The sequence below is a fragment of the Chrysemys picta genome, chromosome 10 (genome assembly GCF_011386835.1).
Source record: "Chrysemys picta bellii isolate R12L10 chromosome 10, ASM1138683v2, whole genome shotgun sequence".
Classification (NCBI taxonomy): domain Eukaryota; kingdom Metazoa; phylum Chordata; order Testudines; family Emydidae; genus Chrysemys; species Chrysemys picta.
In genome coordinates this window covers 52,583,976-52,611,900 of record NC_088800.1, presented here as the reverse complement: position 1 = coordinate 52,611,900, position 27,925 = coordinate 52,583,976, and the positions used below count along the sequence as shown (strand labels likewise).

At 51.6% G+C, this 27,925-nt stretch overlaps 2 protein-coding genes and 1 long non-coding RNA gene across 7 annotated transcripts in view; 2 read left to right on the top strand and 1 right to left on the bottom strand.

Annotated features, from left to right (window-relative positions):
- The window catches only part of XPO6 (exportin 6), a 111,977-nt gene extending 107,862 nt beyond the window's left edge, over positions 1 to 4,115 (top strand). For all 4 annotated transcript variants that reach the window (XM_065559807.1, XM_065559806.1, XM_065559805.1 and 1 more), the window contains exons 23-24: positions 87 to 317; positions 3,399 to 4,115. In XM_065559807.1, coding sequence (XP_065415879.1) covers positions 87 to 317; positions 3,399 to 3,500 — 333 coding nt within the window. In that variant the 3' untranslated portion in view covers positions 3,501 to 4,115. The remainder of the gene's footprint in view (positions 1 to 86; positions 318 to 3,398) is intronic.
- LOC135974019 (uncharacterized) lies at positions 3,420 to 12,201 on the bottom strand. Its single transcript, XR_010591129.1, has 3 exons — positions 11,710 to 12,201; positions 11,031 to 11,121; positions 3,420 to 5,741 (listed from the first exon to the last, which is right to left on the bottom strand). It is a non-coding gene; the product is annotated as an uncharacterized LOC135974019 (long non-coding RNA).
- A 125-nt stretch (positions 12,202 to 12,326) lies between these two features.
- Positions 12,327 to 22,783, top strand: NME4 (NME/NM23 nucleoside diphosphate kinase 4). Of its 2 annotated transcripts, XM_065559808.1 has the most exons (6): positions 12,539 to 12,769; positions 12,800 to 12,829; positions 19,456 to 19,586; positions 20,521 to 20,622; positions 21,808 to 21,920; positions 22,351 to 22,783. In XM_065559808.1, exons 1-6 carry the CDS (start codon positions 12,673 to 12,675, stop codon positions 22,469 to 22,471), a joined length of 594 nt encoding a protein of 197 aa, XP_065415880.1. In that variant the 5' UTR covers positions 12,539 to 12,672; the 3' UTR covers positions 22,472 to 22,783. The 2 variants fall into 2 exon arrangements, with proteins under 2 accessions (XP_005295641.4, XP_065415880.1); XM_005295584.5 differs by having other exon boundaries at positions 12,327 to 12,829.
- The last annotated feature ends 5,142 nt before the right edge of the window (positions 22,784 to 27,925 follow it).

Below are 27,925 nucleotides of genomic sequence, written 5' to 3'. Positions count from 1 at the left end.
CACTATGTAGTGGCTCAGTCTGACCCCACCCAGGAGGCTTGGCAGCTTGGGAGGATATGACTGAGTGTGCTTCTCTCGCCCTGCAGAAGATCTTCCGGACAACCATGCTGTTTCAGTTTGTGAATGTGCTGCTTCAGGTGCTGGTCCACAAATCACACGACCTGTTGCAGGAAGAGATTGGCATTGCTATCTACAACATGGCCTCAGTGGACTTTGATAGCTTCTACTCAGCCTTTCTCACGGAGTTCTTAGCCAGTTGTGATGGCGTGGACTCCAATCAGAAAAATGTACTGGGAAGGAACTTCAAAATGGACAGGGTAAGGGGGAGTGACGCTGCAGAGGGGTTACCTCTGGGCCAGGTACTGGCATGCATCACAGCAGAGTTATGTCATGACGCATTCTCTATCAGCTGGAGACCTGACCCCCGTGAATTCCCCGCCAAACAAAAGGGATTTCTCAGAATTGTCACTAAAGACAGGTGGCATTCCTATTATCCTCTGTGCCTGCAACTGGAATTTCCTAGGGCTGCTAGTAAATCCAGCTGCTGTCTTGTCTCTGATTGTCTATCCAGCTGTGAAAGAATTGACATATTGGGGGAATAAACTTCACCTGTGGCACTTCCTCACAGGGCCAGGACTTACACTCCTTCTGGAACAAGGTCACTCAGGCCTTGCCCAAACACGAACTACCCTTGCAATTTAAGAGCTGTAGCAAAGATGTATAAAATAGTGTAGCTGGAATCTCATCCATCTCCTGCAGGCCTCTTGGATAAAGCTGGAGTAAGTGGGGGGCTGTAATCTCCTTATGAATAGGGCTGTCAAACGATTAAAAAAATTAATTGCAATTAATCGCATGATTAAACAATCATGGAATACCATTTATTTAAATATTTGTGGATGTTTTCTACATTTTTAAATATATTGATTTCAATTACAACACAGAATACAAAGTGTACAGTGCTCACTTTATATTTATTTTTGATTACAAGTATTTGCACTAAAAAACAAAAGAAACAGTATTTTTCAATTCACCTTATACAAGTACTGTAGTGCAAGCTCTTTATCATAAAAGTTGAACTTACAAATGTAGAATTATGTACAAAAAAATCTGCATTCAAAAATAAAACAATGTAAAATTTTAGAGCCTGCAAGTCAACTCAGTCCTACTTCTTGTTCAGCTAATTTCTCAGACAAACAAGTTTGTTTACAGCAGGAGATAATGCTGCCCGCTTCTTGTTCACAATGTCACCTGAAAGTGAAGAACAGGTGTTCTCATGGCAGTGTTGTAGCTGGTATTGCAAGATATTTACGTGCCAGATGTGTTAAAGATTCAGATGCCCCTTCATTCTTCAACCACCATTCCAGAGGACATGCGTCCATGCTTTTGACAGATTCTGCTCAATAACAATACAAAGCAGTGTGGACCAATGCATGTACATTTTCATTATCTGAGTCAGATGTCACCGGCAGAAGGTTGATTTTTCTTTTTTGGTGGTTCGGGTTCTGTAGTTTCCGCATCGGAGTGTTGCTCTTTTAAGACTTCTGAAAGCACTCTCCACACCTCATCTCTTCAGATTCTTAAACCTTGGGTCGTGTGCTGTAGCTATCTTTAGAAATGTCACATTGGTACCTTCTTTGCATTTTGTCAGATCTGCAGTGAAAGTGTTCTTAAAGTGAACATCATGTGCTGAGTCATTATCCGCGACTGATATAACAGGAAATATATGGCAGAGTACGGGTAAAACAGAGCTGGGGACATACAATTCTCCCCTGAGGAGTTCAGTCACAAATGTAATTAAGGTTTCAGAGTAGCAGCCGTGTTAGTCTGTATCCGCAAAAAGAAGAACAGGATTAATTAATGTAATTAACATTTTTTTAATGACGGTTATCAGCATGGAAGCATGTTCTCTGGAATGGTGGCCGAAGCGTGAAGGGGCATATGAATGTTTAGCATATCTGGCACATAAATACCTTGCAGTGTCAGCTACAAAAGTGCCATGCAAATGCCAGTTCTCACTTTCTGGTGACGTAAATAAGAAGAGGGCAGCATTATCTCCTGTAAACGAACTTGTTTGTCTTAGCTATTGGCTGAACAAGAAGTAGGACTGAGGGGAATTGTAGGCTCTAAAGTTTTACATTGTTTTTTTTTTTGAGAGAGAGAGAGAGAGAGAAAGCAGTTATGTAACAAAAAAAATCTACATTTGTAAGTTGCACTTTCATGACAGATTGCACTACAGTACTTGTATTGAGGTGAATTGAAAAATACTATTTTTGTTTATCATTTTTACAGTGCAAATGTTTAGAATAAAAAATATACACTTTGATTTCAGTTACAACACAGAATACAATATGTACGAAAATACAGAAAAACATCTAAAATATTTAATAAATGTCAATTGGTAGTCTATGGTTTACCAGTGCAATTAATCGTGATTAATTTTTTTAATCACAATCAATTTTTTGCATTAATCGCATGACTTAACTGCGATTAATTGACAGCCCTACTTATGAAATATACCTGGCAATAGCTACAGACCAGCTTCCGAGCTCCTGGGAGCACACATGGCCTTTGGGTGCTCCTGATCTAGAAGGGGATTTGTATGGAGGGAGGCAGGAAACCTGAAAGAAATAAGAATGGCCCTACTGGGTCAGACCAAAGGTCCATCTAGCCCAGTATCCAGTCTTCCGACAGTGGCCAGTGCCAGGTGCCCCAGAGGGAATGAACAGAACAGGTAATCATCAAGCGATCCGTCCCCTGTCGCCTATTCCCAGCTTCTGGCAAACAGGTTAGGGATGCCATTCCTGCCCATCCTGGCTAATAGCCTTGATTTCCTTGGTGTTTTCTAAAATAGCCAAATGCAGTTGGAAAATAGGAGTCTTTGTTTCCATGTGTCCCATAGCACTAGGAAACGTGGGAATTGCCCTGCGTGGCTTCACTGCAAAAAAGCACACAGGTTGCTGTTCTAGCAGATGGCTCCTCCCCTGGCCATGTGATGCCAGCTCATGTTCTGCATGCGTAGGCACACTAAGAAATCAGTCCTGTAAATAAAATCCAGGATTTTCAAAGTTCTCTTGCAGGGAACTCCATTCTCAGTAACTAGCCATTAGATTGAAGAACTATTCCAGGCAGAGAAGTGGCTTCTCTCTTAATATGAGATTTCAATAAGAGCATATTTACATCAAGGATTTGCCCTGGGATCAAGCTGTTGGGGGGAACCACCATAAGGTATTCTCCTGGCATCTACAGGAGAACTGGGTTACAGGTGAAATAAATAGGGGCTTTTGTCTTTGCTCATTGATTTACTAGGACAATGCCAAATACTGCTCCCTATGGTAAGACAGGTACTTGCAGGCACTACTCCATTGTCACTGTAACTGTGTTGCTTGATCTTTCTCCAGGACCTGCCATCTTTTACCCAGAACGTGCACAGACTGGTGAATGACCTGCGCTACTATAGGCTCTGCAATGACAGTTTGCCCCCTGGAACTGTGAAGCTATAGTTTCTGCACTGGACTCATGTTTTGATCGCTGTAAAGAATGGATTTGTACTTCTTTTGTCACCACTTCTTCTCCTCCCTGCTCTTGTCAGTACTGGAGGATGATGCAGTGTCTTGCGCATGGGCACATGTTCTTGGATTCACGCACCACCACGCTTCCTTACCCAACTCAGAAACCTCCCCGTTGAGTCAGCAGCACTGCCTGCAAGAATGGGTCTTAACGCCAACTGTAGGGCATTCCCACCATATGAAAAGTCATCTTGCTGGGTTCTTGTTTTACTAATGTAGCACTTCGTTGCGTCCGGAGATTTCAGTGAGTCGTCTTGACAAATCTTGTGTGTGTCAATCATGAGGCAGAAACGCCAAAGACTACTTCAGACATTCGCACCTTCGCATCATTCCACCTTCCCGCCCCTGCCCTGCTCTTGGAGGAGAATTGTGATGTCGGGACTGGTTCGGCACTTGTCACTCCCTCTCGTTTTAAATTGCCTTGAAGCCTCCCTGCTATTTTCAGGGATTTAGAAACTGGTGGGTTTTTTTAATGTTTTCTCATCATTCCATTGTGATACTAAAACAACATGCTTAATGGAAATAAAGTGCTTACTTTGTTGTTTTAAATAGCTTCTTACCTCTTGGCTCCATCAAACTGCTTTGCTAGTTGGAAAAGCATTTCTTACCATGGGAAGTGTGAGGGGGAGAGGCACTGGGTTCTTGCCCTTCTGCCCATCCCAAAATGGGAAGAAACTTTCAAAGGTGCGTGATGCTGCAGCATGGGATACCTGGATTCAAGGTTAATCTTGGAATAGACCAAGGGCTTTTTACCTTGGAGATTGAGTGGTGGGTAAAAAGTCCAACAGTCTCCATTCTGCCTGGGCCAAAGTTTATGATGGCCACAGTAGCACATTTGTGCCATTGTTAGGCAACTGGTACATGGTCTTTGCTTTTATGGTCTCTAACTTCTGTAACAGTCCTGTCTGAAGTGTTACTTCACCATCTGATCCCCACTAGATGGTAAGGCCATCCAGAGCCAGGGTTGAATGATTCGCATACCCTTGATGTTCGTGGATTCACATGCCACCACTGAGGAAGCAGTGCTGCTTGTTGGAAGAGAGCAGTTGTTTTGGTGCATCCTGAAATTTCAAGCTAATTTCCTTTAGGTGGTGCGTACCTGAAGGACTTTCCACCTCCACCTAGAAAGATGTGCAGGTTGATGGTGCACTGTAGTGTTGGTAAAGGGGACTCTAACAAGGAGCCTTGCAGTAGCATTGCCAGCGTGCACAGTGTTCCAAAGCAGGCATTTTGTGGGAGCAGGAATATTCTAATACCAGGTAGGAGAGAGAGGGCTCAGTCCTATTCTGGTTCTGAGAGCTCCACTTCAATCTCGTGTTTCTGAAAACAGTCCCCTCACTTGTACAAGAAGGTAGCTGGCTGGGTGCTCAGGGCCTTGGCAATGCCTGTGTGTGCCCTGAAGTACATCCACTGGGGGTTGACTTCTGCCATGGACACAGCACAGCCATTTCTGTGCACTGCTTCCCAGGATGGCACCCGTTGTGTGTGTTTGCACAATACTTAGCAGTCATAGCAAAATATTGACCTGGGATGAAAGTGCATGTTTTCCCCTGTCCGAACAATTAAGCAAGGGTAGGATTCTGGAAGGAATCCAGGCCTGGATAATGGCATCACTGGAGCTCATACTAAAACTACCAAGTCTTATTCATCCATAAAAAGAATCAAAAAGGCCACAAAGGCAATTGTTTGCGCTTTGTAGGTCACCTGTAAGGTGGCTAGTCTCACTAACCAAAGAAGGTGTTCATCTGGGGTTCATAAGATCCCTATATCTGTGACCGACATCTGAAATTGCTAAACGCTAGTATCTGCCACCATGCAGTTGGGTGTCTGTCATCCATCTTTGTCACACAAGGCCTCTGCCAGCATATCTGAGGTCACTATAAGGTCAGGCAGAGTTGGTCTTCCATGATGAAAGCTTTGGTATCTGGTGGTAATTGAAGAGACTGGTCCTTTTATTTTGTGGGCTGTCCCTTCCTTACAACTGTCGGCAGATTTTCCAGATGGTTTCCTAGTATGCCTCCACGTCCCAACTGGCAAGCAGACGACAGTGCATCTGCGGTCCCCATCACTGCTGTGGGGTATGGGAGCAGCCTGCAGGGCAAGAATGGGCACAGCCCTGCTGGCAGAGAAATGCCAGCGTAGAGTGGGAAGGTTGTGCCCCAGCTAATACAGCACCTGGAAAAGACAAGGAAATTTTGATTCAAGTTTTTAGATTCCTGCGAAATTGTAAAATTCTGTCTCCCTCCTCTTTCCCCGCCCCCCTTGCTGTGCTCTTCCTTCTGTGCTTGTCAGCAAATTCCCCATATGGCAAGGTGGAGAGCTGCATTAACTTGTTACAATGTGTAGGTGAGACACAATCCACCTTTGAATGAATGAAGCTTTATCGTGAAGGGGGGATGTTTACACTAACTACTGGAGATCACTGAATGGACTCTACTACAGGGAGAGGGGTGATACACAAGCTACAGAGACTGGGTGAGAGGGTACTGGGAACATATGGCCATGTGTGTTCCCTTTGTGATGTGTCAGTACCAGGATAGAGTCCTTGATACTTAGCTTCTTTAAAAGAAAACAACTTTCCTGGTGCCACTGTTCTGGGAGCAATGACCTGCTGCATTGCAACAAGCTGGGCCATTTGCCCCTTGGAATGCAGCCAGACTGGGACTGTAGATCAATGACCAGGTGCCTCTTTGGAGAGTGTCTTTAGCTGGCTTCACTCAGCTGAAAAGGTTTTGTGTCTTGAGGGGACCAGCATAGAAAAGCTGAGCCCGATGAGAACAGGCCGGGAATATGACTAGTGACTGAGTATCAAATGGCCTGGCTTGAAGCCTTGTGTGGGACTGGAAGGGGGAAGGAGGCACCTTCTCCTCCACTAATGAGAGAGCTGCTCTGGAGCAGAATTCCTACACTGTTGCTTTACAATTTTGTAGCTCTTTTCCAGTTGTTTTGGGAGAAAATGGACCGGTCTAAATGGACGAAGCTCTCCTTATCTAGCTTGAAGGCAGGGCTACTTCAGAACACATCCAGCAGCCCTTTTGCATGAGCAGTACAGTTGTCTGTGATTGCATTGACAAAGGCGGGTGGGATGATCCTGTGGATAAAAGGCTTGGTGTATCTGGCCTTTCAGTCTGTCCTAATGAGATTAATTCCTTTGTAACAGAGCTGCCTCTTTCTTCAGCCATGAAACCAAACTCCCTTGTACATTTGCTGATGCCCTGCCATTGTATATTGTAATCATCTGGAACGGGTGGGCAAACTACGGTCCGTGGGCCACATCTGGCCCGCCAGCCAATTTAATCTGGCCCTTGAGCTCCTGCTGCGGAATGGGGTCTGGGGCTTGCCCTGCTCCCACACTCCAGCTGGGAACCAGGGGCCACTCCACATCCATGTGCCATGGTTCTGCACGGATCCCAGAAGTAGCAGCATGTCCCCTCTCCAGCTCCTACATTTAGGGGCAGCCAGGGGGCTCTGTGTGTTGCCCCAGCCCCCGCAGCTCCCATTGGACAGGAACTGCAGCCAATGGGAGAGGACGGGGCAGCACACAGAGCTGCCTGGCTGTGCCTCTGTGTAGGAGCTGGAAGGGGGACATGTCGCTGCTTCCAGGAGCTGCTTGAGGTAAGCACTGCCTAGAGTGCCCCAGAGCCTCTCCTGTGCCCCAGAGCCTGCACCCCCAGCCGGAGCCTCCTCTTGCACCCTGAACTCATTTTTGGCCCCACCCCAGAGACTGCATCCCCAGCTAGAGCCCTCACACCCTCCTGCACCCAACCCCAATTTTGTGAGCATTCATGGCCTGCATACAATTTCCATACCCAGATATGGCGCTCGGGCCAAAAAGTTTGCCCATTCCTGATCTGGAAAGTGGTGGGAGATGGAGAACAGCCCTTCATCTTTGTCACCCATTTAAAAGCCAATGGTCTCGGTCAATTTTGCAGTGGCTGCTTATTCACATCCAGCAGGGTTCCTTTGTTGGCAATCTCAGCAGAGAAGTTACGGGTCGAAGGGACCCTGAAATGGAACTCCCATTTCATTTATGGGACTGGTGCATCCACAAGCAATGTGATGTCAGGAAGTTTGTGACCACCTTTGCTGGTTCTGTGCATCATGTATCTGCAGGGCTCAGTCTGTGCATCCCCTTTCTTTTCCATTTGCAGTAGCCTTTACTACATTGGCATGTGGCTTCCACTTACAGGAAGTGGGAAGCAAGATCTCGATGGAGTCTAGCCCTGGTCTGTCCCTTTCTCAGTTGTTTGTCCCCTGCATGCTGGAAGCATAGAGTTGCAGTTACCTCAGTCCTCCTGTCTCCACTACCTCTGATTTCTTCTTGCTTTCTAGGAAGGGGACAATGAAGGAGACAGAAGGAAAAGGCAGGTCAGGGATCAAAAGGGAAAGTGGTGGTAATTCTGCCCCTTCTCTGGTCATATGCCTCATCTGTAATCAGAATGTAATGGCTAGGCTGATAGCTGAGAGAGCCTGTTCTTCCAGAGCTGTGCTGGCTTTGCAGGGATTGTATCAGCGTGCTGTCAGGACAGTGAGAGAGGGTGGCCAGAAGGTGCCCAAGGAGCATGTCTTGAGTGAGAGGGGGCATTGATACACAGCCACTCCCTTTAATCCTCTGTTGCACTTGGAGAGGGATTGGGCATCAGCTGCATTTCCCTGTCCCCAAAGAACAGCTCCTGGGTATGTGGCTGTCCTTCATCTGCTTGGCTGCTGCGTCCAGACCCTAAGAACTTTGGTTGCATTTTGCCTCAGTTGTTGGCCACCACCAGCAAAGTGTGAGGTCTTTACTCCCTGCTTGTCTTTAGTATCTCGCCAGCACCATCCAGAGCAGGTAGCCAGACTCCTCTCTCGATTTCCACTGGAGTGCACTGGGGCTGTAACAGGGATGGAGGAGGATGTTAGCTAGCAGCTGAGCAAGGCTGGGCCAACCATCAGCCAGCTATCCCCTCTGGAGGGCTGCCTCACTGCTGGAGGCCAACCTGTGCAGCTTGGACAGAAAAGAGCTGCCAAGGTCAAAGGGAGATTTTGAAAACAAGGTTGGACTCATGGGAAGAAACAAATCAAGGGCACGAGTGTTTGCTGTGTGCAATGAGTGATCAGGAAGATTAGGCTGTGTGTTCCCTTCTTAGGAGCGGACAGAGCGAAGTATTTTTTGAAGGCTGTGGCAGTTTGACTCGTAGGGGCAGTTCAGCTCTTCATGCCACTGGGACCTGAAGAGGGGACATTGTCACGGGTCCTGATGTAACAGGAAACTTCTGAATAACAAGCTTCACAGCTGTTGAGCACATGGTGCACACTTGCTCATCAATAACATACATGATGGATCCTGTATGACTTGTATGAACAGCGCAGCAGCGAAGAAAGGTCTTTTGGATCTGTCCCGGGAGTGTGAGCCTAGTGATTTGGGTTTGCAACCTTGAGCCAAAGCACCTAACTCTTCTGCATCTCAATTACTGCATCCGGGCAAGGCTACTGTAAGGCTTAATTCATTGTTTGTAAAGGGTTTTAGAGATCCAGTGAGCACTATATGAGCGCACAGTAGTATTAATTAGCACATGCATACAAATGTGACAGGAGCATTGTGGGAACTAGTTCAAATTACCTCCCTTTTAAATAAAACAGTGACTACAATTTTCCATTAACTTGGAACTGGTTAAATAGAAATGTTTGAGTCAAACAGTTGTCCTAAGAAGAGTCTCAGGAGTCTTATGGGTATGGGAAATAAAATTCATCCAGTTATCAAATTAATTACAGGAAATTAATCCCAGCTGGGGGGGGGGTCTAATGATGACCATTTTTAGCTCTTCTTATGATTTGCTGTCCCTAGAGCCCTTTTCTGAGCTTGCAATGGTCACCATTAAAACAGCAAAATTTGCCAGCTGTTGCTCTGCTCTCCTAGCTGAGTTACTGCAGTAGTCCTCTGTGCTTTACCATGAGCAGTAACAGATCTGTGATGGTTACCACTGTCAGGAGCGACTGGTCTTTTAATAAAAAGAACAGGAGTACTTGTGGCACCTTAGAGACTAACAAATTTATTAGAGCATAAGCTTTCGTGGACTACAGCCCACTTCTTCGGTATGCATCCGAAGAAGTGGGCTGTAGTCCACGAAAGCTTATGCTCTAATAAATTTGTTAGTCTCTAAGGTGCCACAAGTACTCCTGTTCTTTCTACGGATACAGACTAACACGGCTGCTACTCTGAAACCTGATCTCTTAATGGTGACCAGAGATTTAATAAAAGCAAACCATCTTCTGTACAAAAGATCCACAAGATGCTTTTGTGGTGACTGCAGCTGTGGTACCATCCACTAGCCACCATCCGCTGCCTGTTGGTGGATGGGGAAATGGGTTGGGTGGCAGGAGGACCCAACTTCTGTTCTCACCTGTGCCCTGACTTTGTGTAACTCTAGGCAAGTGGCTTTAGTTTCTATGCCTCTGTTTCCCTGTTTGTAACAGGGAGATGATGCAAAGTGCTAAATGACCTCCCTTCCCTCTTCTCCTTCAGATTCGCCTACTTAGACTAAACTCTGAATGTTATTTGAAACATTTTTTGGAGCATCAGTTTTTAAATGCTTCCCCCCACCACCACCCCTTTTCATATTCTTAGAATCATAGAATATCAAGGTTGGAAGAGACCTCAGGAGGTCATCTAGTCCAACCCCCTGCTCAAAGCAGGGCCAATCCCCAGACAGATTTTTGCGCCAGATTCCTAAGTGGCCCCCTCAAGGATTGAACTCACAACCCTGGGTTTAGCAAGCCAATACTCAAACCACTGAGATATCCCTTCTTCCCCCTCTCCTCTCCCCCCCCCCCCCCTTGTATTCTAATGCAAACTTTCGGTTTTGCTGCCTCTCTCCTCATTAGTGAGACTTCCCAGGAGTGTGAACCTGTCCCTGACAGTGTTACAGCTTGAGAGCTATTTTCCAGATTCCCACTCAATTAAATATTTCTATTAATTGGGAAAGGCCTCTAATGGGGCTTCTAGCTACCTTGGGTCTCTTTCTTTTGTTCCCCCGGGGATGAAGGAATCATGCTGATATCTGTATTTCCAGCAGCATGCATGGGAAGTTAATACTCCCACAGGATGTCTGCTCACATCCCTGAATCTCCACACGTTTTGGCACAATTGGCACTCTGTAGGGGGAGGCTGGCAGAGAAACACCAGGTCAGGCCTGAGCTGCAGCAGTAACGCTGTGCTCTGGTCTATTCATATGCTGTGCTCATCACTGGAGTATGAGTGCCTTCCAAGAGGGAGTTCAGCGATGTGACTAACAACGGTCACGTGTGTGTGAATGGGGTGCATGGGTACTGCCGGGAGCGAGGAGCTTGCACTCCAGTTGCCTAAAATCTCTTTCCAAACATGCACAACAATGATTAGATCCAGACCAAGAATCAAAGTAACCCAATCCAGCCTATGTGTGGCGATGCAAATCCTGACCCAAAGGGGAGTCAGATAATGGAAGATACCGTCCCAGAGTCAGGTGGGAAGGCTGCTCCAGGTGCCAGAAGAAGCTGCTGCAATGAAGGCTCTCCCATCACTGGGGTTGGGGGCAGGACCCTACGGAAGGACAGACATGCCTGAAGCAGTGAGTAAGCAAGGACACCAGGAGTCACGTGGAACAATTCAGGGAGGGTTTTAAAACCAGCAGAGGCACTTCTGCTTTGAAGGAGTGGGGGTGTGGCTGCACTTCCTTCTCCACAGGAGCAAATCATAGAATATGAGGGTTAGAAGGGACCTCAGGAGGTTATCTAGTCCAACCCCCTGCTCAAAGCAGGACCAATCCCCAACTCAATCATCCCAGCCAGGGCTTTGTCAAGCCTGACCTTAAAAACCTCCAAGGAAGGAGATTCCACCACCTCCCTAGGTAACCCATTCCACTGGCTTCACCACCCTCCTAAACCTCCCCCACTGCAACTTGAGACCATTACTCCTTGTTCTGTCAGATGCACAGCTGCCATTGTAGGTGGGTTCTGCAGAGGGAGAGGCAGCACTCCCACAGCTGTGACTGGGAAAGTCAGAGGTGATGTGCGGGTGCGGGCACGTGTGCAGGCAAAGAATTTTAGTCAAGGCCCCAGCCTTTGCACGTATCATAGTAGATGGTTCCTACCACTCCTCTGGCCCGGCCCACGAAACCAAATAACTTACCAGCCGTTCCTGCCAGCAGTGTGTTTCCTAGGTGCTGTGCTGCATCAACTTCCCTCCTGGAAGCACAGCTCACGCCTTGCTGCTCTCTGCCGCTGGAGCTACATGCACAGGCAGCCGTGAGCCAGCTACTGCCCCAGCCCCACTTTGGCTTGTAAAGTGGGGGGAGGTCATAGCTTCCACCCAGGGGAGAGCCTAGGAGAGATGTTGGGCTGGGTGGATGAGCTATAAACTACACAGGGTCTCTCAGGGGGTTGGTTGAATGACAGTTGCCCTCCCTTCCCAAGGGGATGTGCAAGGGCTGAGGATTTTAGGGTTTTCCAACCTTAGGGTAACCTGCACCCAGACTGGATTTGTTGTGCTAGGCCTCCCCCTGCGTTTGCTAAGGGGAAGTGTGGTTCAGTGGGAGCCTAACCCCTTCATGGAGATTCCTGTGTGCTGTGCCTATCACCTTGGCCTCTGGGTGTGGGGGTCAGGGGGAGGACAGGCCCCTGGCAGCTGTGGGGAAGAGGGGGATAACCAGGCTGAGCAGGATTCCAGGGGAGGGACTAGGGAGCCCCCGGGGGTGAATGCCTGGAGAGGGGCAGGGTCTGCTCTGGACTGGCTGCACTCTAAGGGCAGGAGCTGTGCGCCCTGAGGTGGCTGGTACCCTCTATGCAATGGGCCGGGGGTGGGGGAGCGGCTTGGGGCCCCCTGAAGCCGGTGCAGGGGGAACGGGGGAAGGGAGCAGCCAGCGCAGCGGCCTGGGAGGCTGACGTCCGTTTTAAGGGGTGGGATGGAAACCTGACACTTCCCTTGTTCCTCGCCGGGACCGGGGGGGGGGGGGGGAGCCTTCCCCGGCCCCGAACAAGCCTGGGGCGGACTATAAAATCCAGCTTGAGAAAGCAGAGTCCAGCGGTGGGTCTGTGCCCTGCTGTCCCGGTCCGCTGGGGGGCGGGGGGAGCGGGCAGCCCGGGTCCGAGCATCATGGGCTTCTTCCAGCGCTGCGTGGCCAGGAGCCTCCTGCAGGGCCAGCGGAGTCTGTGCGGCTCCACGCCGGGCTCGGAGCGCCTTAAGCCGGAGGCGGCGGCGCCGCCAGCAGCCCGCTCCCTGGGGCCTGGCTCCAGGCGCCCCTACAGCGCCGGTGAGTCCGAACTGTGCGGAGCTGGGGGCCGAACCCATTGCAGCGCTGGGGACTTCCCGGCCTCCCATCCCCGACACCCCCGGATGCAGCGTCGGGGCTCCCTTGACACCCCCATCCCCGCCAGGGACTCCCCCGGCTGCAGCGCCCGGGGCTCCCCTAGTCCCCCATCCCCGTCCCACCGGCTCCCATCTCCCCCCATTTCCGTTGGGTGTTTCTCCGCTCGGGGTTACCCAGCAATGCACAAATCGCACCCCCCGCCCAGCTCCTCATCCCAGCGCTGAGCAGTATCAAAGCCCGCCGGAGACCGGGTGTCTGAATGGGACCAGCTGCTCCGAGCCCGGCAGTCCGGCGGGACTTGCCCTCTGCACCCGGCGGGCTCTGAGGAATGTGCGGGGATGTCTGTAAACTAACAACAAAGCCGCCCGCTGCTCTGATCGCTGCCGGCCGGTGGGGGGGGGGGGGGGGGGCCTCATAGCCTTTGTCTCGTGAGCACAATATCTACACGTGCATGGGGAACACCCCTCCCCCCTTTCCAGTTTGTTTGTTTTGGTTTCCAGTCCCTCCGTGGATGTGCTTCCTCTGCTGCTTCCCAGCTGGGTCATCAGCTGGCTGAGTCTGTGATCTCACTGCCTGCAAGTGCTCCCTCCCCGCTAGCCCGTTACCCAGAGCTGCAAGCCTCCAGGCATCTGCTGGCCAAGAGCCCTTTCAGGGGGAGGGCTAAAGCTCCAGGGACTGAGGCTGCCAGATCGTGCTGCTGCTTTGCACCGGGACCCTCTTCCACCACCAGTTCTCTGGGCCGGGCCTCCTTGCTTATAAATAGGGTATGAAATCCTCTAGAATGAAAAATGCACACTCCAGCCTGGTGAAATTCTTCTCCCGTGCTGCTTTATTGGGGGGTTGAAACTGTAACCTGGAACAAAGAAGGCAGGCTTGTTTACTTCTATTTTGTTGCTCAGAATGGCAGTGGGGGTGGGGTCGATGCTGAGCACTGGTCCCTTTGTCACTGCAGAAAAAGCTTAGGGGTCTCCCTCTGTTGTCTGGGCCATAAACACTCAGATGCCTCCCGTCCTGCCTTTGCTGTGTTCAGGGGCAGGCAGAATGTTTTCCAAGTTTCTGGGAGGAAAGAGGAAGTATTTAAGACAGTGGAACTCAAATACAATCAGCCCTTCCCAAATTGTCTTGAGGGGGGCGGTGCTGGCCAAAAGGCAAAAGCTACCCTCATTCTTGGACTCCCCTCTGCATCTGGCACATGTCCGGCAGTGCCTGCTCTAGAAAATTCACATCCTTTTTCTTTCAGCTGCTCTAGTGCTAGCAACAGCACAAGTGCTAGGATAGACTGGATCCAGCATCTTCAACGGTGTCACAGCCCCCTAAGCGCCACCTGCGCTGGCGCCTGCACCATGGCTAGGGATGCATCTTGACACTGGAGCCTTTTCCATGGCTGAGAAGCAGCCGTGGGTGACAGGTTCTGTGGGTCCTACATCCCACTCTCTTCCTACTCCTCTTTTCCCTGTATTCTCTCCTCCTGCTGCAAAGGCCCCTGCTTGAGAGAAGTGAGAACTTTAGTTCCTTCCAGTTAAACTGGGATTTAAAGCTTTTGGATCTTTCAGAATTCCCCGTAATTTAGCAAAAGAGGGATAGATTCAAGCTGGCCAGGTATTTCATTTGGCAAGCGCGTTCTCCTCTCCAGTCCGTCTGTCTGATCTAAGTAAAGATCACTGCCCTGGGGCTGAGCATAGGCCACTAAGGTCAGGCCTGGGTTTCTGAAAGCATGCTGCACTAGGCTGGAACCTCTGCTTACATTCACCAGTTGGCTGCTAGCCTGGCTCCAAGCAGTTTCAGTCCAACACCCAGCGATGGCTGCAGCTCGGCAAACAATTGGGCATCAAATAATGCACAAGTGCGAGGCCCCAAGTCAAGGTGCAGCTCTGATGTGGGCCTTGCTGCACTGTAGAACTGACCGTCTGTTAGCCCTGATTACTGGGACTCATTTGTCCTGGTGCGTGGATGGGATCCAGCTGAGTCTCGGAGACTAAGGCCAGAAGGGACCATGTAGTCTGACCCAGCCCTGTGGCACTGGAGTCCCTGAGGACCGTCCACACCATGAATCTGATGGGGTTTAAGCCTGCACTCAAGTTTAGCTCTGCCTGTGTAGGTTATAGCCACGTGTGGGGCAAACAAAAGGGACTGAGGGGGAGATATGTCCAAGTCTCCTGGGTCCCCATTCCATGATCAAACCACAGAACCATGCTGTTGCCTCCATCAGTTCTCCCTCTACTTTCCAGTGGAGATGGGATGAGCCTTCGGCTTGGTCTGCCTTTAAAAGTGATATCGACATAGCTATAATGGTCAGAGATGTGAATAAACCATGTAGCTATGCTGACCTACCCCCAGTGTAGATGCAGCTGTGTCGAGGGCAGAGTCGCGGAGTGTGGGGGAGTCAGGGCCCTGCACCCCTCTTCCTGAGATTCACTGTGACTTTCAACCAGCCAGTAAAGCAGAAGGTTTATTTAAGGACAGGAACACAGTCTCAAGCAGAGCGTGTAGGTACGACCAGACCCCCTCAATTAGGTCCCTCTGGGAGGTTCAGGGAGCTTAGACCCCAGCTTGGGGTTCCCTGCGTTGCACCACCCAGCCCAAACTGAAACCAAACCAAAACTCCTCCTGCAGCTCCTCTCCCCCCAGCTCCTCCTCTCCCTTGTTCAGTCTCCTGGGCAGAAGGTGTTAATTCTCCCCACCCCCGTTCCTGGCTCAGGTTACAGCTCAGGTAGCTTCCTTCAAGGGAAGTCCCACATCCCCACTGCAACCCCCCTGCAACATTCCCAGGTCAAATCTGCCCTGCTCCCTGCTCCATCACACCTACCCCCAGTGTAGATGCAGCTGTGTTGAGGGCAGAGTGTCCATTGCCAGAGCTAACTTCCTCTGGGGAGGCGGTGTTCCTACACCCATGGAAAAACCCCTTCCGGGGGTGCAGGCTGTGCTGGCAGAGCTATGCGGCTATGTCCATGTGGGGTCGTCCTGTCCTGTCCTGTCCTGGACCAGACCATTGTTTAGAGGTGCCGGTTCAGAGGAGCTGCGGCAGCCTGCCCCAGGGTGGCTGACCTGATCCTTTGTTGGCATACAACCTGTGAAGTGTGTTGGGATCCCCACAACTTAATGCAAATCACGTACATTTTGTGTAGCCCCTCGCAGATGGCTGGAGAGAACACCCTGCCGAGTCCAAGCCCACCCAAAAGACTCCTGAGTCCTGTCTCCCCCTGCTAAGGCCGGGGGCTGCTCATCCTTCAGCATCTGGGAAGAGATTGAAGGCTGGAGTGAGATCTAAAGAGCTGTGTCCCTTCCCCATGGAGCTGGCTGAGCCCAGGCCTGGTCTTTGGGAGTCTCTGGTTAATACCAAGGGGCTGAGATTGGAAACAGATGAGTCCCATGAGGCCTCCAGCTTGGTTCTTTCCAATTAGCAGATAGCTGAGCCTCAGCTGTCTGAAAGGGGAGAGGTGGGATCCCCTTTGCCTGGTAATTGGGGGGAATCCTGCAGAAAGGTGTCTTCTCATATCCTGGGGAATGGCTAGTGCGGCCCATGTGCTCCCTGCAGTACAATACACACAAATCCAGCCAGGCCCTGTCCCAACACTCAGACCCATGGGCTAGGATGTCTCTGGCAGCTGGGGTGGAAATCACTCATACGCTCCCCTCCCCCTGACCATGGTAGGACTCAGGGAAGAGAGGGAGGGTGCTGGCTTGGTGAGCTGGGGTGGCCGGGTCACCCCATGCAGCAGTGGCAGCAGGGAGTGAAAGGTGCCCCCTATGAGACAGGAGTGGGAGAAGGAAATAATTGGGCTGCCCAGACTGGCAGAATAGGGGCAAGGCAATGGCCAAGGATGGCAGAGCTGAAAGTGAAGAATTCAGACTGGAGGGTGGGGGTGGTGATCTGGGTGGGAAGGAGCCTGGATTGGTGTCTGCAGCTGTGTGTTGGAGGCTGGCACTGTGGCTCCTGCTTAGTAGCTCTTCCCACAGAGATGCTGCAGGCTGAGATGCTTCGTGCTTCTCCCCTGGCTTGGGAGCACTTAGCACAGTGGCTTGTTTCTCCCGGCTCCCTGTGGCCTTGACACAGCTCCAGCCTCAAGCCCAGCCCACTGCTAGTTCAGCCAAAGCAGCTAAGAGCTGCCATCCTCTGCAGCAGCAGCCTAGTGGGGTAGGGGCTGAGCTGAGCCAGGAGTGGGGGAGCACAGAAACCATTCCTCAAGCTGAAGACCCTGCAAACTCCTGGTAGGCCCAGGGGCTTCCTGCACGTCTCCTCTCCCCACTTGTCTCTTGCATGGGGAGCTCCAATTGTAAGCTCCTATTGGATCCAGAAATCTTCCCTCCTGCCTGGTCTGTGCTCCCTGCCCACCTCGCTGCAGAGAGTCACCAGCAAAGGGGAACTGAGCGCCAGCTGCCTCCCCCCTCCGCCCCCCCATGTCCCCTGGCTAAGCCAGGCACTTCCAGCTGGTCCAGTGGCTGCAGGATACAAGGCACCACAGCCTTCAATAGTTCCAGCTGGTGACTAGAGATTTGGCTTAGGGATATGTTGTAGTTCCAAAAGGTGAGGTGTGTGAGTAGGTGAAGATGATCCAGCTGGGGTGGTGTCCCTCGCCGCTAGCAGAAAGCAAGAGGGACACTCTTCTCTGCACGTCCCATGGCCCTAGGGCTTGCTCTGCAGGAGCCTGGGGCTGGCACTGAGCAGAAGTGGGGGCTGAGGGAAGGGGGCTGCTAGCGCTGCTGCTGCCTGTGCCTCTGGCTGCAGGCTCCAGCCTGAGCAGTCCAGCCCCAATTGCACCTTGTGTAGTCACAGGCTTGTGGCTACTCTGGGAGGGGAATGTTGCATTTGAGGCAGTGTTGCCTAGTGGGTGAAGCACTGAACAGGGACTCAGGAGACTTGGTTCTATTCTTGGCTGTGCGGTTGGGTGATCTTGGGCAAGTTACTTCCCCTCCCTGTGTCTTTCCCCCTCTCTAAAATGGAGGTGAGGATACTGCCCTGCTTTGAGAGCTGAGGCTCCTGAGACCACAGTAACTATCTCCACCCACGCTCAACCACCATAAGCCTCCCTGCTTTCTTGACAGGCATACCCTCGGGCAGGCCAGCAAAGGGCACAAGGCAGGGGGGGTATCTCTTGGCCAGGCAGTGCCTTTCCCTGGTACCTACCATCCGAGGAGCTAAAAGCCCTTTGCAGACGCTAATGAAGTCAGTCTCTCAGCCTGGTGGGTCAGTGTCATTCTCCTTATTGTGCCGATGAGGAAACTGAGACACAGAGCGGTGATATGACCTGCAGGTCAGTGACAGAGTTGGGCATAGGGCCCAGGGATCCTGACTCCCAGGTCTGTGCTCTATCTGCTGTACATCACTTCTGCAGGTCAGCCCCAAGGCACTGCCTGCCTTTTCTAACAACCAGCCCCCAAGGCTCTGACCCCTGTGCCTTTGCACTGACTGTGGGAGAGGCCTGCTCTTGGGGGACTGAGCCCAGCTTCCAGGGCTGTGACTCCTCACTGAGCAGGAACGATGTTTGCATCCTGTGCTCTGGTTGGGCTGCTGCAATTGGCTTGTCCTGGCAGGGTATTGAGTGCAGAGCAATGCCGGCAAGTCTCCAGGCTGACAGGGCCCCCAGGGAGAGGGCATTCCTGATCTGCTGATGCCCATTGGCAATGTGCACTGTGCTGCCCAGTATCCCAGAGGATTTTCCATCCTGCATTGGGACCCATTGGTCCCGCTGGTCCGGCATCCTGCCAGTAGCTGCAGCTAGTGCCCACTTCCTTCAGAAGGAGGTGGGAACCTTGCAGTGCACTTAAACAATTGGACGGTGACAGACAGGTGGGAAGTGGGGTTAATTCCCTTGAGCCCGCTGCTTGGCTTGGCCAGTCCTTTCATTAACACCCACGAGATCTATGCTGGTGATTACTGAGTGCACTGTCCCCAATGCCGTGTCTGCCTTGAGAGAGGGTTTGCTGGGAGGCTCTAAGAACAGATGTTGATCTTCCAGATCCTGTATTCTGAGCCCCTGCTCCAGGAGTTTCTGATCTTTGGCCCCGCACACCCACTCTCTTCATGCGCCAGTGGGGTACTGATGATGCTGTGCCCATCACCATGGTATCTGAGCGCCTGGGCTTGTCCATCTGCTGCTGCCCCAGGGGGATTTTTGAAGAGGTTAAATTGTTCCCAATCCTTAGTTGTAAGAGATGCCAAACACCCACAGCTCCCATTGCAGGACCAGTGGGTGCTCAGCACCTTGTTGGAGCCAACCCTGTGAGAGTATCAGAGGAGTAGCTGTGTTAGTCTGGATCTGGACTCTCTGTTGCTAACCCTGTGAGAGAAACCTACCCACCCTGCAGTGTCCAGCTGGGGCCAGGCAGCAAAACCCAGGCAGTGCTGGGAATCCTCCCCCAACTTCTGGCTCCTCCTGCCGACACCACGGGTCTGAGCAGCAAAACCAGCTGCAGCGTGAAACCAGTAACTCCTGTTCCCTGCTCAGGTCGGGTCCTTGCAGGGCTCGCTGTGCAGCTGCTGGGAGAAGGATGGTGCCCAGTCTCGCTGTGTTTGTGGATGGGTGACCTGGGCTGTAACCTGGCCTTCTCCCTTTCTCGCTGCCCATTAGGGATCCCTGGGATCCAGGAGCGGACACTGGTGGCGGTGAAGCCGGACGGAGTGCAGAGGAGGCTGGTCGGTGACGTGATCAAGCGCTTTGAGAGGCGCGGATTCAAGCTAGTTGGCATGAAGCTGCTCCAGGTACCTGCCTGCCACATCCCAGAGGACAGCCTGGTTTTCTGATCTGGGGCCAGGTGACTAGAGACCTGGACAGACCAGCTAGATGGCGGGGGGACGTTAAAACATGGCCCGGATTTCTGTGCTGATGGAAGTGAGGCGCTATCAATGCTGGCCTGAGCCAGGAGCTGTCTAACCTTCCCCGAGTCACAGCTCAAACATGGCCCTCAGCACCCCCTGCTGCTCCAGTCTGGAGCGTAAGTGTGTCTCCCAATGCATCCTGCAGCTCTAGCCCACCCTTCCCTGTCGGATCTGGCCCTCTACACTCCACTATTGCAGGCTTGAGCCTCACCCCCACATCTCCCGCAACCTCTCCCACTGCATCACCTGGCCTCCATTATTGCAATCCTGCAAGCCCCAACTCTGTCCTTGCCCCTAAATCCTGGCCAGCTGCCCCCTGCTATTCCAGTTTCATCCAGGCTTTTTGAGTCAGAGGCAATTGCCACTAGTGTGCTGTTTCGTGGTATGAATACAGGCCCGCTAGGGCTTAGATGGAGTTCTCCAGGCTCATCTCCTTGGTGATTTAAACCAGAATCTGCTGGGGTGTGAGTCCAGTCCATTAACCCTTTGACCACTGACCTCTAGGTCCCCACTCCACCCCCTGGGATCCACAAATGGGGGCCAGGGGCAATGTAAATGGGGAGACACCCCCTTGGTTGGTGTCATGGGACAAGCAAGAACTGAGTTTGTTTGATCTCTGGCTCCTGCCTCTGCAGCTCCCCCAGAAATCTGGGTAGAGCCACTCTCTGCACAGGGAAGGTGCAGAGGAGAGGCTGAGTGCTGGGAGTTGCTGGATGAACTCTCTCTTCTGGCCATAGGGAGGGGGTATTGATTTCCCATTGGGTCCTGTCCTGGGCTCAGGGCTTGCTTCTCACTTTGGGGTCCCCCCTTCTTCCAGGCCAATGAGGGGATCTTGGCAGAACATTACCATGAGCTGCGGAGGAAGCCCTTCTACCCAGCACTGATCCATTACATGACCTCAGGCCCAGTGGTTGCCATGGTAAGGCTGCGAGCCCAGTTGACGTGTGTGCGTGTGTTTAGGGGCAAAGGGTGTGGGGGAAGGGCACAGGGGAAGGGTGGGGGTGGGTTAAAGGTGATGGGTGGGGATGGGGAATTAGATGTAGGACATTACTTTAGTTTCATTGTTGATTTCTCTCAATGAAAGGGAATCTTCCAACACGTTCTGTCCTGGAATCCACATTCTCTGGGGCTTTGGTTTCTAAAGTTGGTTTGTTCAGCCCCAGATCCAGTGCTTAATTTGTGCCAGGGCTGAGCCCCGGCACTCTGGGTCTGGCAGTTCAGAGCCCCGGCACCTCTGGGCTTGCTGTGTCAGTTATGGATATAAAACAATTGCTTGAGCCCCAGCACCTCCTTCATTATAAATTAAGCACTGCCCAGGTCCAAGTGGAGAATGTTCCCTGCCCAGTGCAATACAGGGGACCGTATATTGGGTGGAACTGGGACCTTCCCTTGCTGTGCTGGGAACCAGCACCTGCCCCGCATGAGCGCGGGAATCGGAAAGTGAGGGTGACCAGCCTCGTGTGCCCGCCCCAGCCGGGTGAAGCTTCAGTGCAAACACCATGAAAGCCCCTTGCTCCAGTGACCTGCGGAGGGGCTTAGGATCATGACGGGTGGGGAAGATGATGAGCCTGTGGTGACATCAGTCCCAGGTGCAGCCCCTCCCCCAGGCTCAGGCCTTGCTGCTTTGATGCTCGCTCAGCCCTTTTGGCTTTGGCCTTGGTTTCCGTTAGTTTTTCCTCCCCGCACATCACACTGTCTCTGTCCTCTGCTCCACTCCCCTCCCGCACAGAATCAGTGCTCACAGTGCAAATGCTGCCAGTGTAGGCCCAGGACTTTGCGTTGTGGCTCAGCTTGGCATGGCCCTCCCCTGCCTTGTGCCTGGCTGGCTGCCCCACTCTGCTTCTTTCACACCGGGTAGGAGGAGTCTGATGGGACTGAGGAGCTCAACATGATCCCAGGCACCCCTGGCCTTCCCCAGTACTCACCCCCCTTCTGGAGGGCCCAGACAGCCTGCATACACCGGTTAATGGCCCTGAGATCAGCCCTAAAGGGGGCACCCAGTTTGGCTGCTGGAGCAGAGTTCTGTCTGCCCAGGATGGTTGTGCAATGGGAGTTTCTGTGCAGCTTGCACTGTCTCAGCTCACACAGCCTGTGTCTATTGCAGGTGTGGGAAGGTTACAATGTGGTCAGGACTTCCAGGGCCATGGTAGGAGATACCGACTCCGCTGAAGCCAAGCCTGGGACGATCCGGGGAGATTTCAGCATCCATGTCAGCAGGTACAAACCGCACCGAGCCAGCCAGCCAACTAACTCTGGCATGCTGGGCAGTGCCATGTGCCATGCTGGGCAGTCCCACAGACCTGAACCTCCTTGGCAGCGCCCTGGCATCTGAGACAGTCTGTGTCTTGAGCTCCTGTAGACCTATCTGCGGACAGCATTACTGTAGAGGGCATGGGGTGAGGGGAGAGTACTCACAGGGGGGTAGCAAATGAAACTGTGGGGAGATGCTGGGGGGACTGAAGATGCTGGGGGGGACTGAAGTAACACTTAAGTGACCAAGGCTATGACATGGGCATATCGCCCATCTGTGGTGGCCAGAGGCAAGGGGAAGGGTCTCGGCTGCAGGACCATGTCCCCAAGGGCACCCAGGTTCTGCCCTTGAGGCTGCGCGTCTGCCATCCTTATCGCAGGTTTCTCTTGGCTGCAGGAACATCGTTCACGCCAGTGACTCAGTGGAGACGGCCCAGAGGGAGATCAGTTTGTGGTTTCACAGCAGCGAGTTGGTGGACTGGGACTGCTGTGACTACAGTAACACTTACCAGCTCTGAAGGCCTCTCCTGTCCACATTGCCTGGCCCAGAATCTACTACCTCTGACAGCGTTGCCTTTCTGTAGCTCCTCGGGGCCCAGCGAGCATGCCGCAGGTCCTGATGCTGCAGGGTGGAGGCCACACTTCCTTCGCGTTGACTGTACTAGAGGCTGCACCTCCCTTCACCCTGCTGACTACCAGATGTGGCAGACTTGCTCCTCTTGTCACCCTAGTGCCAATAAGCCCTTGGAGATCTGATGTGCATGAAGGAAGAACGATGGGGTTAAGTCCTTGAAGGATTCACATTAAAACCTAATTTGTTACAAATGTGACTTTGGTTTCCCTTCCTCTTTTGTTTTCTTGCCCTTCTTGTGGGGTGAGGATGGGAGTGTCTTGTGGGGCCAGCAACCACCTCTGTTGTAACATGCCACATAAATGGAGTAGTCATGGGGCAACCCAGTCCAAAACGCCTGATTTTTCCCAGATCCATTATTGTGGAACAATCTGAGGTAGCTGGGTGGATGGCAATGTCCCCAATATCTATCAGCATATCGGCAGCTGATTTGAGGTTGGCAACGCGCCCTAGTGGTTGGACAGAGAGGCAGAGCAGGAGAGTGGATAGGGCTGAGCCTGCTGGGATTCTGCAGGTGGGCTGTGGATGAGGAGGAGCAGCTGCCTGTCCTGACACTCTGGGAATCTGTCTGGCAGCGAGCAGAACCTTTGAGGGACAGCTCCATCGACTGGATCCAATAAAGTCCATCTGGGTAACGTGTCTTCCTCCAGAGCTATGAGACCACCCGTGTGTGCATCTGTGCCACAGCCAAGTGGATACTGGCCAAAGTTAGATGCTGCTGGTGGTAGTTTGCCATGAACTTCTCAGTAACCTAGTCCAGCAAGGAAAGTTTTACAATCTGGCAGTAGCTAAAGAGATGGTTTGGCGTCTGTGGATCTTCTCATTCCGAGTGTTGGCTGGACTGACACATGCTCTAGGCCCCCTGAGCAGTTGCTCTCCTTGAGCGATACATTGACCACACCAGTGCAGAATGGGCCCACGTGTTTTTCACTTGACTTCACAATCCAGAAGGAGCACAGACATCCCATAGTACTTCCAGGGCCTCTACCACTCTGACTCAGGAAATGCTAACGGGGGTGGCATAGGGGTGCTTGTCTGTCCTGTTGTGGTTTCTGCTGCTTGGGGGCTCAAAGACCTTTGCTAATCCCCCACCCGCCCAGTTCAGTATGATAGCAAATCTTTGCATTGGGTGATGCTGAGCTCAGAGGTGTAGCAGTGTGGCCTGGTGTTTTACTGTTGGTACAGTTCGGCTGCTCAGGATTTTGCCGTGGCTGTGGTCGAGTGATAATAAGCTGTCTTGTCTTCTCATGAACTGTTGGTAGGCTTTTATGAACTCCTTGTGTCATAGAGGATCTGATGCTGATGGAGATTTCTGCCATCCACATATAGGATGGAGATTTCTGCCATCCACATATAAGCTGGACACCCCTTTGTCTTGCCCACAGTACCCTATGTTCACATTTACTATGGGCCACAGGCCCACATTTTGAAGAGTGCAGCAGCCACCCACTCCACAGTAAGCAAAGATTTGATCATTCACTTGTCCCACCATCCCACTGTGTCTACAAAGACTATAGTATATCTCATATTGCAGGAGCTCGAAAGCTGCCAGCAGCCTGGGACCTTCCTGCTGGAGAAGCTCCCTTTCCCCCTGAATCATGCTGCCATGACTGAGATGATCAGGGGAGCTCTTGATGTAACCTACTTGCTGATATTGTTTAAATTGATGATAGTGCCCAGAGGCTCCAGCTGAAATCAAAGCCCCTTTGTGCTGGGCACTGTCCAGACCCATAGCGTGGGACAGTTCCTGTCACTGAGTGCTCACAATCTAAAGTTTACAACACAGAGGCAGCAGCTGGCAAAGCGCTCTCTGTATCGTTCCCTTTTCCTTCGGAAAGAAAGGAGTCATCCCCCAACCAATATCCAGAACAGCCTAAATCCGGTGACCCTCCAGACCTGTTGAGGGGGCAGTGTAGGGGACCTGAGTCTGCCCAGGTGAGAGGGGAGTTCTGATCTACGCTGCTGATTAGAACAAAGTGTAGGTAGGGTGGGAAAGGGAAAATGCTGCTGATTTCAGGGGCTGTGGTTTGTAACACCTCTTATAAATCTATGGCACAAGTACTGCCTGGAAGGGCCTTCTTTGGGGTGGAGGGTTTCGATCCAAATAAATAAAATATCTTACCTGTTGTATGCAGTCCTGACGCCCTCCTTCATCCACCATCCCACGATGGGCTGGAGAGCCCATCTTCCTTTTCCCTCCTCCTTGCATGGCCTGGAAACCCCACTGTACCTCTCGCTTTCACTCTCCCTCGAGGGACTGTGAATTCCCACCACACACGCTCCAGAGACCTCCTCCATGCCACAAATACTGGCCACACACCCATGAGACAGCAGGCTGTGTAGAAGTCCTGCTTCCTTGTGCCTGAGACCGCAGCCAGCATCTGTCACTACCAGAGTGCAGGCCCATTCAGGTCAATCAACAAGTCATGTGATATAGCCTGAAGAGGTTGGATGCACCCAGTGTGTCTCTTGTTCAACTATCCAGTCCCTCTGGGTCTTGTGTATTGCTCCAGCAATCAGTTGTGTTCTGCCTGCTTGCAATTACATTCTGTTTCCCAGTAGAGGCTGGAAGGGTGAGAGCCTGGTCTATGCAGTGATTCTCAAACTTTTGTACTGGTGACCCCTTTCTTCTCTTTTTTTAATTAATGGAGATATCCCATCTCCTAGAACTGGAAGGGACCTTGAAAGGTCATCGAGTCCAGCCCCCTGCCTTCACTAGCAGGACCAAGTACTGATTTTGCCCCAGATCCCCAAGCGGCCCCCTCAAGGATTGAACTCACAACCCTGGATTTAGCAGGCCAATGCTCAAACCACTGAGCTATCCCCCCCCCTTTCACATAGCAAGCCTCTGAGTGCAACCCCCTTATAAATTAAAAACACTTTTTATATATTTAACACCATTATAAATGCTGGAGGCAAAGTGGGGTTTGGGGTGGAGGCTGACTGCTCGCGATCCCTCACATAATAACCTCACGACCCCCTAAGGGGTCCCAACCCCCAGTTTGAGAACCCCTGCTCTACAGCTAAATACCATACTAATGGAGATCACACACCCAGCAAAACAGAAGGATGGCTTTCTCTGAGGATCAGTGGGGGGGTCTCCAGCCCACAGGTGGAGAGAAGGAAGGAGGTGGGTGCAAAGGCAGGGCTCGTGCTGGAACTGCAAATTTCCCATCTTCAACCATTTAGGCTTTTACTTCAACATCTATTAGAGGGTCTCAACTGTAATTTTCTTGCCTGGGGATTGAGCTGCATTTGCCTTCCACCCCCAATCCTATAAAACACTCCAAATTCTTTGGAATCGGATTGCAGTGTTCCTTGCCGTTTGCTGCGACTCAGACTTCAGTAGCATCAGCAAATCCTCTTTTCAAAACCCATCCACCACCTTTTGAAAGTCTAGGTATTCTCCAGCCTCTGAATATCCCTTATTCACCCTGACAGCATTATGTTCCCAGAACTGCAGCAGTTAGTTAAGCATGACCTCCTATGCAGGGCCGGCTCCAGGCACCAGCCAACCAAGCTCGTGCTTGGGGCGGCACCTGGTAAGGGGCGGCCAATCTTGGGGTGGCAGGGGGGGCAGCGCGGCGCAGTGCTTGGCGGGGGTTCAGCAGCTTGGCGGGGGTGTTCGGCAGCGCGGCACTCCATGGGGAGGGGTTCGGCAGCGCTCCGTGCGGGGGGTGTTCAGCAGTGTGGTGCTCCGCGGGGGTTTCAGCGGCGCTCTGCGTGGGGGACTTCGGCAGTGCAGCGCTCCGGGGGGGGAGTGTTCAGCGGCGCGGCGCTCAGCGGCAGTTCAGCAGCTCGGCAGGGGTGTTCGGCAGCACTCAGCGGGGGTTCAGCAGCTCGGCAGGGGTTCAGCAGCGCGGCGGGGGGTGTTCGGTGGCGCGGCGCTCGGCGGGGGGGGGTTCGGTGGCGCAGCACTTGGTGGGGGGGTTCGGCAGGGCGGGGCAGCGCTTGGGGGGGGGTGTTATGGCAGGGCGGCACTTTTTTTTTGCTGCTTGGGGCGGCAAAAAAGTTAGAGCCGGCCCTGCTCCTAAGACATTACCGAGGGTACAATCTGGACTGATGGACAGCTGTGTCACCTCAATTCTCCAATCTGGGGTGCTTTTTACACTGCTTTGCTGTGAGAGCAACCTGGCCTCCTGGCCTCCTCTCACACAGCCTCCAGCATTCAAAATCATTCCCAGCTGAATTATAAGAGTGCTTCTAGCCAGCCATTCCTGAATTATATTACAGAACAACATCAGCAAACTCCCAGTCCCAGACTTGTCCCCAGAAATATGCATTGTGTACTGCCCAGCTCTCTCCTTCTGGACAATACAAGCTCATAGAAAGTCCATCATTTCATTAACAGATAATGATATGCAGAAACCCTCTCGAGGATAGGTCATTTCAAGTGGAGGTTCCCCAACACTTCAATCCAAACACACTGGTTTAGATAAAACAATAAAATAAAGTTTATTAACTATCAATAGATAGATTTTAAGTGGTTACAAGTAATGAGACATACAAGTCAGAATTGGTTACAAAGAAAATAAAAGATAAAATGCAAACGAATAGCTAACTTAGAAAACTAAATGAATTCAAAGCAAAGGGTTTTCTCACTACCTGCTTTTTGCAGTCTTTACTGGAGGAAAGCTTCCCAGCCAGGATCCCTCCCCCACTTCAATGTTTTTTCAGGTGCTGTTGATGCTCTGAGCAGAAAGAAAGGGAGAAGAGACGTCATTTGTGTTGTGTGTTCTCTATCCTTATATCTTTCTCTTCTCTTTGAGGAGCCTCTCTTACTGGGCTTCAGGCGACAGTTGGTCTGTTTCTTTGCCAACATGTAAATTTCTCACCCACACGCGTCTTCCTGCCAAATAATGGCTATTTGACTTGATGATAGTCCATTTGATTATGTTGGCACCTGGCTGAGGTGGTGGCTAGCCTTTCTTCTCTGGGGAAATGGTCTGAAGCTGTTTTTCTAAACTTGGAACATATTCAGCAATGTCATACAGTAGAATTTTAAAACTTTACATACAATGTTGACACACATTTTACCAGGACAATAATGTTCAGCAGATTGGGTTTTCAAATGATACCTTACAAGGCATACGTTACGCAAAATTTATCATAGTCTTGGGAAAAAGGTGAAAATAAGAGTACAGACTGCCACACCTACCATGCCTGAATCCACATTGACTACCCTCTAGCAAATTACTTTTCCAAGGGTTCTCCCTCCAGCCCTTGCCACGGCTTCTAAGCTTTCCCCAATACTACACAGTAAACTCACTGCTCTGTAGTTTCTTGTTTTGACTCTTGCCTTTGGAGTTATCAGTCTGCTGTCCAGTCCCTCCAAGACCTC

Excerpts from the sequence above, each read along its gene's own strand:
- NME4 (XM_005295584.5), top strand. The coding sequence starts at position 12,361 with ATGCAATGGGCCGGGGGTGGGGGAGCGGCTTGGGGCCCCCTGAAGCCG. Across the intron at positions 12,830-19,455 it reads CAGGCGCCCCTACAGCGCCG|GGATCCCTGGGATCCAGGAG; the intron begins GTGAGTCCGAAC and ends GCTGCCCATTAG. Across the intron at positions 20,623-21,807 it reads CAGGCCCAGTGGTTGCCATG|GTGTGGGAAGGTTACAATGT; the intron begins GTAAGGCTGCGA and ends TGTCTATTGCAG.